Consider the following 12,120-nt stretch of genomic DNA (forward strand, 5'->3'; position numbering starts at 1 on the left):
TATCACCATTTGCTTTACTATAAAATCAATAAGTCCCTTCTCTGAATTTTCGCATAAGAGAGAATGCTCCCAAAGATATTCAGATGTATGCTGGGGCTTTGTGTTTCCTCTGACACAGTGCTGAGTGCCCCCAAGGGTCTAGGTGCCTTGGAGAGAAGAACACAGGGTTAGATGACCAATGAGGGCCAATCTGGAGTTGGTATTTGGAACGTGGGTGACATTTCCCCCTACAGTCAGTGTCTCAGGGGTGGGTATCCTCAGGAATTGACCTGTGTCGATTCTTAGCCTGAGGAACAATAACCCCATTTGGGCCCTATGAAGTCTATGTGGAGCTTGACTGTATTGAAGAGAATGTGGCTGAGAAGTGTTCTTTCTGGTGTTTTGGTCAGCTGTTGCTGTGTAACAAACCACCCCAAAATGTAATGACTTAAATGTGTTGACTGAAATGTAATGATGATTCTGTGAGTTGGCTGGCATCAGCTGGGTGGTTCTTCTGCTCCCTGTGATACTACCTGAGCTACATATCTGTGGCCTTGGACTGGATTGAACCACCCATACATACACGTTGCTGGCAATTGGTACTGGCTAGGACCTAAGTTGGAGCTGTCAACCAGAGCCTTGAGTTGTTTCCACATAGCCTCTCTATATTGCTTGGGCTTCTCACAGCATGATGGCTAAGTTCCAAGAGCGCGTTCCAAGCAGACAAGCCCTAATGTGCAAGTAGCTCTTCGGGCCTCTGCTTGCATCATCCTTGCTACTGTCCTGGTGGCCAAAACAAGTCTTGTGGTAAAACCCAGAGTCCATGTGGGAGGAGACTACACACAGGTGTGAGTTCATTTGGGGTCATAGTCAACAGTCTACCATGATCAGGTAGGCATGAATTTGGGAGAAGCTTCATGAGACAACTGATTTTGGAAAGTGGTGTGCACCAGGGCTCACTCTGGTGCCCCTAGAGTTCTTGGTCATGCCATTAAGAGTGAATGGTGGCAAGGGACCCAAATCCCACGGGTATGAAATCTGTCAAGAACTGGAGGTGTGCCTGCCTATCAGCATGTTGGGGACAGTGTCTGGCCTAAGGAAGGACTCAAACACAATGTAGACCAGGGCTGGGAGGAATTCTGGGGTAGAGCAAACCAGGTTAGGATCACTACCATGCCCATGCCTGACACCTAGTAGGTCTTCAGTAAATTCTTAGTGAAGGATTGAAGGGTAGGTGGACAAATAAGTTTGGGGGACTTCATTAAGTGTTCTTTTGACTTCAGTTCAACTTATTAACAGTTTATAGACACTTACTATGTACCAGGCTTGATGCCAGTATTAGTGATGCAGGGATAAGTAAGACAGATTCCTTCTTGAATTGCGTATAACTTATGCATGTTGCAGATAGGTTGTCACTAGTTTCTTGGGTCTCTATCCAGAGACAGATGTGTGCATCCCTCTTTAAATAAACATGGTCACAAACTATATAATTATATATCTTGCTTTTTTAAAAAAAACAAAACTTTTTTTGGAGATAATTTTATATCTGATAGTCATATATAATAGAAATACAAACTGTGGTCTTTTAAATTTTCATCAAGTCAAGTTAGTGGGTCACCACAAACAATTTTTAAAAATGAAATAGGCTAGATAATGAGTGTATTGCACATAGCAAAGTCTTAGGGAATTTCTGTTTCGGTTACAGCAATCTGTATGTTTATGTGTAGTTTGTGTTGATCCGAAGATATTTCTTACCATGGGTCATGGCTGAAAAGTGTGAGATGCTGTTTTAGTGGGGGGAAGAATCTGTTTTCACTGAGAGGGTCTGCAAAGACCATGGAGAAGGTGGCATTCAAGCTGGGTCTGTAAGGACAGGTTCGGGTAGAAATGGGGCAGAGGGAGAGGGTTCTAATGGAAGGAACTATATGAGCAAAGCCACACAGGGCAGATGCCCCTGGGCCCAGCCATGTTTAGTGCTCTCTGCGCCTTTCCTGGGTATCAGGAGCAGGGCTCCCTGGCCTCCGCAGGCACAGAGAGGGGCCCTGAGGGGAGACAGGGCCCTTCCTGTCAGCTGCAGAAGATGAGCTTTCCTTCTGCTGCCTGGGTGTGGGGCCGCCCCGGCCTTCTAATATTGCACCCCAAGATTAAGTTCCCCATAGCCATCACCAAAGGGGTAGAGCCTGCCTCAGCTAGTTTAGCACTTGGCCAGAGCACAGCATCAGTTGTCTGCAGAGAGACTGAAGGAGTGGAACTGAGCATGCTCAGTTCTTCTTGCCAAATGCACCTGGGAGGAGTCCTTCCCCTCCCCTGAGGAGGAGTGTAAGGAGGGGCAGGCAGGAGTGTTACACTAGGGGAGCCCCCCATGTGGAAACAGGAGGAGGGAGGATATGAGTCCCTGCTGCAGGCGTCAGCAGAGGCCACAGCCCGCATTTTGCGTAAGTCCCACAGTGTTCTGGCGGCTGAGCAGACAAGTGCCCCAGGGTGTCCACAGGGAGGAGATTTCTAGAACAAGGAGCTACAGTCATGACATTCCTGTGTTCTGTCTTATTGTTTTCATATACTGGCTCATGAGAAAACCAAGAGCGCTGCTTATTTCTTCCCTGCATCTGCAACAGCTTTTCTTCCTGAGCTTTTCCTAGCAGCCTTCTGCAGCCGCGGAGCAGACCTGGAATGAACTGCAAATGTTCACGCCTCCTGTCTTGGCAAGGGAAGACTGTGCTTGGGAAGATGTGTGATGCCCCAGCCAGCCGGCTGCAGGGATAGCCAGGTGTGGGGTACCTTCCAAACCAGGGAAAGGGGTTTGCCCTGACCACACACTCTGTGGCAACTGTGTTGGCCATTGACCACCTCAGGGCAGAGGGTGGAGGTTTGCGGCAGGACTTAGTCAGCCCCCAGGATCCCGGTAGGTGTATGCACATCCTGCTTGCTATCCAGGAGTCCTGCCTGCCTCCCTGATCTCCTGAGTTCTTGGCTGAAGTGGCATTTAGCAATGACAAGCCTGGCAATTAAGCCCCTCGATGCCAGAGCTGGAAGATACTCAGAGGCTCTCCACTGCAACCTCCTGGTACAAATGAGAAAACAGGGACACAGGGAAGGACAGGGTTTCACAGCAGTGTGCAGCACAGCTGGACTTGAACCTGGGTCTCAAATACAAAGTATTTCGTGTATGGCCGTACCACCCTGAACATGCCTGATCTTGTCAAATATATGGTAAATACAGTGAGTGGTTGAGAACATGGGCTTTGTGGTCAGACCACCTGTGACCTAGGGGTTAATGGCCCTCTCTAAGCTCCAGTTTCCTCGGTGGTAAAATGAGGACGATTAATGATCGAGTCGGCCTCCAGGGGTGTTGGGAGGATGGAGCGAGAGGTCCTCAGAGCAGGGCTGGCTGGTGGAAATTGCTCAGTAAACGATCCTCATTTCTGTCCCCTTCGCCAGCACCTCCACCATGGCTCTGCTCCCTCCTCCGTGATTTTCAAACGCTGCATGGCAGCCTGGGGCTAGAAGGAGGGGGTGGGCCTCATGTATTGGATTAAACTTTCGGAAACCTTAGACTCCCCTTTTCCTGCAGATTAATCAAAGCAACAGAACTGGTGAGGGCCCGCCACCACTCTCTGCCCACTGCACTGCTGGCCTTGGGGCTGTTTGCGGGGTGGGAACATATGGAACCCCTCTTGAGTTCTGGCAAAGGTGGTGGGATTGGGGGGAGACGGCCAGACCAATTCAAGGAAACGCTGAGTTCTAGAATATTTGAACAGAAAGGTAGTTTTGTTACTTTCACATTCATGTGATAACTCTAGCCAAGTCTTCCCACTAATATGTCAATACAGGCTGGTCCTGGCTTGCTTTAGTGACTTGATGGGACACAATTACAATGAACAGCATCATTTGCATATGAGCAATGCACGTGTTAAAGTATTTATACCTTGGTGTTTTTGTAAGTAATAGTGCACACCCCTTACCTCCTAAATCCTTCTTTTTTTTTTGGTGGCTGGCCAGTAAGGGGATCTGAACCCTTGACCTTGGTGTTATCAGCACCACACTCTAACCAAGTGAGCTAACAGACCAGCTCTCAAATGCTGTTTTTAAAAATCATGTCTTCTTTATTAGTAAAAATGTCCCTAAAACCAAGATTAGAGGATCACAAATTCTAAATCAGTGAAGGTTAAATTAATGCAGTTTTATAGTGATAAAATGTGGACCCTGATACTCTCTGTGTTAGAGGAGACCTCAGAGTAGATCCTGAGCAAGCAGTGCTTTGCAAACTGTAATGCTTGCAGGAATCACCTACAGGGCTTGTTACAACTTGGAGTCCTGGGTCCCTCCTTGAAAGAGTCTGATTCAGTGGAGGTGGGGTGAGAATTTGCATTTCTCCCAAGCTCCTGGGTGAGGCTGATGCTGCTGGTCCATGGACCTCACCTCGGACTAGGCCATTCTTTGCCCGATGCCTTACAGAGCTCTATCCACTGGAAAGTTCTTCCTTTTATGGAGCCAAGATCCTCTTCATTTTGATGATCAGCCATTGGCTTCAGTTTGGTAACCTGGAAACACACAAATTATCCACAGAAATACCAGTGGGTAAGGATTTGGGTTTAAGTTGATAGAAGGCAGTTGCCTTCCCTGGAGACTGAAGACACGTGCCAAGGCCAATGGTCTTTTCATTGCTTTCTACATCTCATGCTCAAAATTGGACCAGGTTTGGCTTCTCATGACCAGAGATGCATTCAAGTTGAAATTCTGAGAGGAGAGAGGCCTGGGTTGGGGATGGCAGAGCCCCACTGTTCCTCCTTTTGCCCATGTGCATGCAGGGCACATGTGAGCATGAGTAAGCTGTTGGCTGAGGATCCAGGAGCCTCCCTTTTGACACAAGGTCTTAGGCAGCTGAACCAATATCCACCATCCATTCCGAGAACCTCCAACAAAACTCAGATGGTTTGGCTTTGAACACGTGTGCTTGAACAGAGCGAGCCCCCCTTTCTTGATGCTTGACAGCAGTCAGGGTCAGCTCAGTCATATCCTGATGTGTTCCTTGCGGAAAGTGAATCCATGTTGGGGCCTCAGGCATGGGCAATGAGGGCCACCTCTGAGTCCCATGGAGATCCCTTGGAGTGAGAACACAGGATGTTCATTGTTTTTCAATGGGAGGAGTGTGGTCTCATCTGAACTTCTGGGCTGGGCAATGGGCCTGCAGCTGTTGACATGAGCTGTAGAAGACCATCGCAGTTAGGACCCATCATGAGGACATGTGAGGGCTCCTCTTCGTACCTGTTGCCAAGGACTTAGACCCACTTGTCCCAGTTTGAAAGAATGAATATAAGATTTATGTGAGGCCACCAGATTTAACAGCTTCACTTTCCAGAGGATATTTCTTTCCTCATTTGTTACTGGTAATTTATCCCCCCTGTTCCTGCCCCACTGAAAGAAAACAAAAGCCAAAAGCCCAGGTCCACAAAGACCTTCACAGAGCAAGGGAGTGATGGAGGAACCACTGGGAGATGTGAAACAAAGGAGGCTTCTCTGATTCCCTCTGAGCGCAGCAGACATGAGCGCCATAATGCACTGACTCACTCACTGCTGACTCCTCTGCTCATTCATTCACTTGCTCACGCTTTCATTCACCCTTTGACTGACTTAGCCGTCCACTAACCCTCTGGTTTATCACCCATCCACTCATCCATATATCCATCCATACATCCATCCATCCACCCACCTAACCACCCACCCACCTAACCACCCACCCACCTAACCACCCACCCACCTAACCATCCACCCACCTCACCACTCCCCCACCTCACCATCCGCCCACCTCACCACCCGCCCACCTCACCACCCGCCCACCTAGTCACCCGCCCACCTAACCATCCACCCACCTAACCATTCACCCATCCATTTAACTATATACCCAACTACACATCCGACTATACACTCATCTATCCATTTTTCTAACAATCCAACCATTCATCTATACAACTGTCCAATCATTCATCTGTCAAACATTTTTTAAGGACCCATGTGTGCCACGTGCTAGGAATACAGGTTTCAAAAACACAGGGTTTTGTGTCCAAGGGGCTTATGTTCTACTCGGAAGGACAGGTAATCAAGGCGGATACATGCCAGTCCTTAGACGTAGCTATGGAAAACATGTGACTTTATTTTCCATGTTTCAATTTCTGTTTTGAGCCTATATCTTTCTAGGCTGGCAAAGAACTTTACCCTTAATCATGTTTCAAAGCTTCCGTTTTCTCCCTGAGGATGTCTGAAGACTGTGGAAGCTGCATTGTGCCAGGGCTTTGGGGGGAGGAACCATCTGGTCTTTAAGTGATGTGTCCTCATGTTTCAGCTGAGTCGTCCTTGGGTCCCACTACCCTGGCCCTGACTAGATTTTGTGCTTGGGGAAGTCTTTCTGCATGGCTGCCCATGGCTGCATCTGCCTAAAGCAGTGATTTCTTAACTTTGGCTGCACATTTACATCACCTGGGGAGGTTTTAGAAAATACTCAAGTGCAGGCCTCACCCCAGAACAATTAAACCAGAGACTTCAAGAATGGGATCTGAGCTTTAACATTTTTATCTGTAACTTACTCCAGAGTATTCTATTGTGTAGCCAAGGATGAAAAGGAACAGTGACGAAGCCCACACACCCCTCCCCTGTGCCTACCCTTCTTCTCTGTGCCTCCAACCTGGGCAAAGGACGGGGGGTGTCTCTTTTTAGTCTGGGGATAATTTCTTTCCTTTTATGTTTCCGAACAAGATACTTTGTCTATGTCCCAAATCTGCTCCCACTGAGATGAAGAATGGCCAGAGATTCTGCTTTCTGCCCAGCTACATCCCTTCCTGAGCGATGCACTTAGGAGAATGTGTTTGCATGAGGATGAAGGAAAAAAGGGAGGTGGAGAAGCAGGGAGGGAGAGGCAGAAGGGGGGATGGAGGGAGGAGAGAGGGAGAGAAGCTCATAGAAATCCTGCCAGTCAGATGGATGCAGCAGCCAATACCAGTGGTGAGATGGGTACGAGACTGTGCTTACCTGAGGCACTTTGAAGGAGTCAGGGAGGTGTCTTTGTAGAGAGGAGTCCAGAGCTCTGAGAACCTAGTCTTTGCCCTTAGCTTCCATCGCAGAGCTATCCCCAGAGTGACTGACTCTCCCACTTGGTTCTGAGCTTCTCTAGGTGCGGCCTGTGTCTGTTCACTGTTCTGTCCCTGGAGTCTGGCTCAGGGCCTGGCCTAGTGATGGAGCTCGTGGCATGTGCACTGGGTGAAGGACGGTGGAGGCAGGGCATGACCGGCTCTCCAGGAGAGGGCTCTGTCCCCCCACCCTCCATCCCCTCAGCAGGCCAGGGGCAGAGTACGGTGCTCACAGGAGCCTGTCCATTGCCCAGGTTGTGTGGATCACAGCCACGCTGCCCTACCTTGTGCTGTCTGTGCTCCTGATCCACGGTGTCACGCTGCCCGGTGCCTCCAATGGCATCAACGCCTACCTGCACATCGACTTCCACCGCCTGAAAGAGGCTACGGTCAGTGCCTGGGGACCCACCCAGCCTTGGGCCAGGGTTGGGGGAGGGTTCCTGGGGACAGGTGGTGATGGGCAATCTGGTCCCAGCTCTGCCACAGACTTGCAGTGTAGACTTGGACAGGAAGGATCCGTCCCTCTGTGAGCTGCAGCTTTTCCATGTGACCAGTGCCAGTTGCATGTGACAGTTCCCATGAGCCTGTCCAGCTCTGATGGTCTGAGGCTCTGTGGTTTTATTTAGTGGCCTTCACAGACCACTCTTCTCAAGGAAGACAATACCCTGTGAAGGAGACATGATGTCCTGGGTCCTTGCTCCTGTCCTGTGCCCACCCCAGCCACCCCAGCCCTATTTCTGCTCTCTGGTCCCCAACCTGGCCTTTATCACCATCCTGTGATGTCAGCATAAGGAGCAGCCTCAGCCACCAGGACTCTGCCGACTCTATCCCCCAACAGCCTCCTCCAGCTGAGGCCCAACGTATGATGAAGGCTGGGTGCATTTGGTGGTGGAGTGCACGGCAGTGGGGTGAGGGTGGGAGTAAGACGATCTCGGGGGTGCCCGGTGCCTTGAGCTTCTTCACATAGTGGCTGAGATTACTTCCAGCTTCCCCCAGCAGGCCATCTGCAGTGGGAACACCTTGACATTTTTTCTCACGATTCTCAAGGGCTTCTTCACACTTTATTTGCAATAATCCTGGCAGGCAGAAGCGATGGAGGATGAGGAGGGATGCATCCCAGTGTCCTCCCCCTGTCGTTATCCTGTCCCAGCACACCACACCGTTGTAGACTGATAACCAAGAGAAAACCTGTTTTCTTAGTAAGAAAGATAACAGATAACAGAGCATAAGACAGGAGTCAGCCTTGTAAAGTATGAAACCGATTGGACTCCTGTGTGTTCTGCAGCTACTTAACTTTCCCAAGTCTGGCAGACATGTGGAAACCAAGCCCTTGGTGTGGTCTCAAGGAACAGCCTAACCTTCCCCCGTCTGATCACTTCTTGTTATTCCCTCTGTTTGCAAAGGTTGGAATAACACAAGTGGGGAGGTGACAGAAATCTCTGACATGTGAATTGCAGCTTGCAGTCTGGGTGGGCTAGATTATCCCCACTCTACAGGTGAGCAAACTGAGATATAGAGGTGAAGTCGGCCAGAGCTAGACCATGAGGCAGAGGGGCTGGAGAGGAACTCAGAACATCAGGCCTCCAGCCATCTGCTTTCATCACCCAAAAGATGGAATAAGGAAAGCCCTTTGGCCCCATGGAGTGACCTATGTCTGTGGGCTGGTAGAAACCTACTAGGAATCATTATCCCTTTCTGAAGACGTCATCTCTACAACTCCCGAGATAGTCATAATCCTTTGCTCTTGCCCCATTCGTGTTCTAGACTTGAACCTTTAGTTTACTGACTTTCTTTGGAAATCAGGACATCAAATGGAGCCAGGAAGTTCCTGCAGGGTGAGCTCACTCATGACTACTGGGGCCAGGAGATGCAAGATTGGCCCCAGCCTCTCTCCATGGCTGTTTTGTATGGGCTTTGGGAAGGAACGACAGCCACCCATCTCTGGTTCAGACCACGTTTCCTCAGGTCATAGAGCAGCCCTGGGCTTTGCCAGCCCACCTGGAGCAGTGAGGTAGTCTGATTCTGTAGGAAGCAGAGGGTGACGGCTTTTGTCTGCCGGTTTCAGGTATGGATTGATGCTGCGACACAGATATTTTTTTCCTTGGGGGCTGGGTTTGGAGTCTTGATTGCATTTGCCAGTTACAACAAATTCGACAACAATTGTTACAGGTAAGATCCTTCTCAGAGCTCTAGAAAGCTCTAAACATCCTGGGGGTGGATGCTTGCGGGGATGGGAGAGAAGACGCTGGTCTGGAGGATGACTCCCCTTGGACAAGCCAAATTTTCTTCTTGTGGACCATCCTTGGTGTCTGTGAACTCTGACATGGCCTGTGGGGGTCCTTATGAACATGTTTCATCTCAGGGCAACTCTTAGACATATGTAAGGTGCAGAGATGGGCAAGTAGAGGTTGCAAGCACTGGGAGATCATGAGGATGGGAAGCTGGGACAGAAGGACACAGTTTAGCTCTCAGAGAAGACAGCACAGCCTGACTGTGCCATCTGATGCCCAGGCAGGCAGGGGTGGAATATCCAGGCTGGTGAGTGCCTGGCAGGGTCAGAGGTAAGACTGCAGAGCAGTCGGGGTGTCAGAAGACCATGCTCTGGCTCAGTTCAGTAAGCATTTAATGCTGCCTCCTGCAGGCCCAGTGCCGTGAAGATTTCAGACATGGGCACAGATTTGGGCCCACCTCCATCTCTCTCCATCAGAGGCTTAAGGCAGCGTCACAGTGTCTTTGGTAGTGGACAGAGCAGATTGAATACATATGAGCGGGTCAGGCTATAGGGAGGTAAGGATATCGGATGATCAGCCCCCAGATGGGACCAGCAAGATCATGGAGGTGAATTTGAGGTGAGCCTTGGAGGACAAGTAGAATTAAGCCAGGCAGACATGGAGTGGACAGCATGGAAAATAAGCCTACAAGAAAGGTTGGGTTATTTTAGCAAAGCTCTGACTGCCAAGGTGAAGTGGGAGCACTGGGGAGCCACAGAAAGTCTGTTGAAGAAGGAGGCTGGTGACTCAATTCCCCAAAGGAGTTTGACCCCAGACTCTGGTATCATACTGTTTCACCCATAAGCTGTTAACCTACTTCCTGCACCAGCAGGTACTGACCTGGTGATGATGGGCACTGGGGTCCATGTGGCAGCAGAGCGACTGAAGGGGGAATGGCATTTGAGTCTGGGTTCAGGCTGCAGATTCCATAGATGGTCAGTGGGCGGGTTGGGGGGAGTCAAGTGATGTGAACTAACAGTGCTTCTGTCCCCTAGGGACGCCCTGCTGACCAGCACCATCAACTGCATCACCAGCTTCATCTCTGGGTTTGCCATCTTCTCCATCCTTGGTTACATGGCCCATGAACACAAGGTCAACATTGAGGATGTCGCCACTGAAGGTGGGTGGGCAGACCACTTTGGCCCCAGCCCACTGAGACGGGGGCTAAGAAACCCACCTCATTCTTGGCTACACAGCTCTCCTGTGGCTGGAGGACTGCGAGGTGGGCCATGGAGCTTTCCAAACCACCCATTTGATGGATCATCAGTGGGAATTGCAGGCAATCCTGGGACCTGGGTATGTGATAGCAGCTTCCTCTGAGTCAGGGTAGGAGGGACAGATTTTGGAGTATCCGCTCTGTGGCAGCCCCTGTGCTAAGCACTTGGCACACCTCCATGTAGTTCTCCCAAGGCTGCAAAGCAAGTGTTAATAGATTCATTCTAAAAATGAGAAAACTGAGACTCAGGATAAATAAGTTGTCCAGTGTCACCCAGCTAGCGAGCAATGGTGCCAGCATTTAAAGCCTGATCAGTCTGACTCTGGAATTTGTGTCCTCCCCCACCGCTTCTCATATTTTTGTGGCCACAGAGAAGTGAGACCTGGGGAGGGGCTGTCCCCCATGGACTCTGAGGGTCACAAGATTTTGAGAATGAGCGCGGATCCGTCCCGGTGTTTAGGAGGTAGGCTCTCAGCATGCAGCCTGTAGCTGTCTCCTGGTGCACTGCTCCCTAGCCCGGCTGTTCAAGGTCAGCATCCTAGATGTGCAGGTGCGAGTCTGTGCTGGCTTCATCTGTCATCTTCAGATCCTCAGTCTGCTCTGCCTACATGTGGCTGACCAAGTGTCATGGGGCTAGGCTGGAGCTGATGAGGCCTGAAAATGCTCTCTTACCATCTGCATCTCAGACCAACAGTCCCAGCTGTTGATAAGGTCCTTGATGTTTCTTACAGGGGCTGGCCTAGTGTTCATCCTGTATCCAGAAGCCATTTCCACCCTGTCCGGATCTACATTCTGGGCTGTCGTGTTTTTCATCATGCTCCTGGCTCTGGGCCTTGACAGCTCAGTGAGTGACCCTGCTCAGGACCCCCCCACCCCCGGGTCTGACCCCTCTACCCACCAACATATACACAGTACTTGGCCTGAAGTTCCCATCTTTCAAACTCCTGATTAGAAGTTGTTTCCAGAAAGTCCTATTTAAATGCAAGCAAAGAAATGAGTCCTTACTCAAAAAGATATGACTTAAGCCAAAGCCACGGATCATAAGAACCTCATTGGCATCATAAAAACCCAAATCAGAAGGGACTTCAGATAAGCCAGGCCAACACTCTCCTCTTGCAGACTGAATTCAGAGGGGACACTGATAGAATCTTCCTCTCTAACCAAGCATTTTCCCATTATATTTCATCATCAAACACCAACGAAAACATCTGAAGCTCATTAGTTTCTTAGATCCCATTATTTTACCCATATGGAAGATTGTAGTTACTGGCATCTTTTTATACGTGTGTCCATTCTTAATACATCATGCCTGGAAGTTTGCAAAAAATCTTTGGGTAGCACTGGCAAATAGTTTCCTCTCACTGTCTTTTCCTTTTACTTGGTAGATCTGCCAGGAGCAGGGTGTTGAGAAGGATTCTGAGGCTGCTTCCAGACTTATAGGGAAGAGAATGGATTTTGATTAACAGTGTCTGCCAAGAGGAGAGGAAGGGAGAGAGGCAGCTGCTTGTCTGCTTCTTATCTGCCATGGCAGTGG

The 12,120-nt window shown here is 49.7% G+C and overlaps 1 protein-coding gene across 2 annotated transcripts in view; it reads left to right on the forward strand.

Annotated features, from left to right (window-relative positions):
* SLC6A2 (solute carrier family 6 (neurotransmitter transporter), member 2) overlaps positions 1 to 12,120 on the forward strand; it is a 48,246-nt gene that overhangs the window by 27,043 nt on the left and 9,083 nt on the right. For both annotated transcript variants that reach the window (XM_008593464.1, XM_008593463.1), the window contains 4 exons: positions 7,355 to 7,489; positions 9,166 to 9,269; positions 10,366 to 10,490; positions 11,318 to 11,430. In XM_008593464.1, coding sequence (XP_008591686.1) covers positions 7,355 to 7,489; positions 9,166 to 9,269; positions 10,366 to 10,490; positions 11,318 to 11,430 — 477 coding nt within the window. The remainder of the gene's footprint in view (positions 1 to 7,354; positions 7,490 to 9,165; positions 9,270 to 10,365; positions 10,491 to 11,317; positions 11,431 to 12,120) is intronic.

The sequence above is a fragment of the Galeopterus variegatus genome, unplaced genomic scaffold (genome assembly GCF_000696425.1).
Source record: "Galeopterus variegatus unplaced genomic scaffold, G_variegatus-3.0.2 Scaffold9189, whole genome shotgun sequence".
Lineage (NCBI taxonomy): Eukaryota > Metazoa > Chordata > Mammalia > Dermoptera > Cynocephalidae > Galeopterus > Galeopterus variegatus.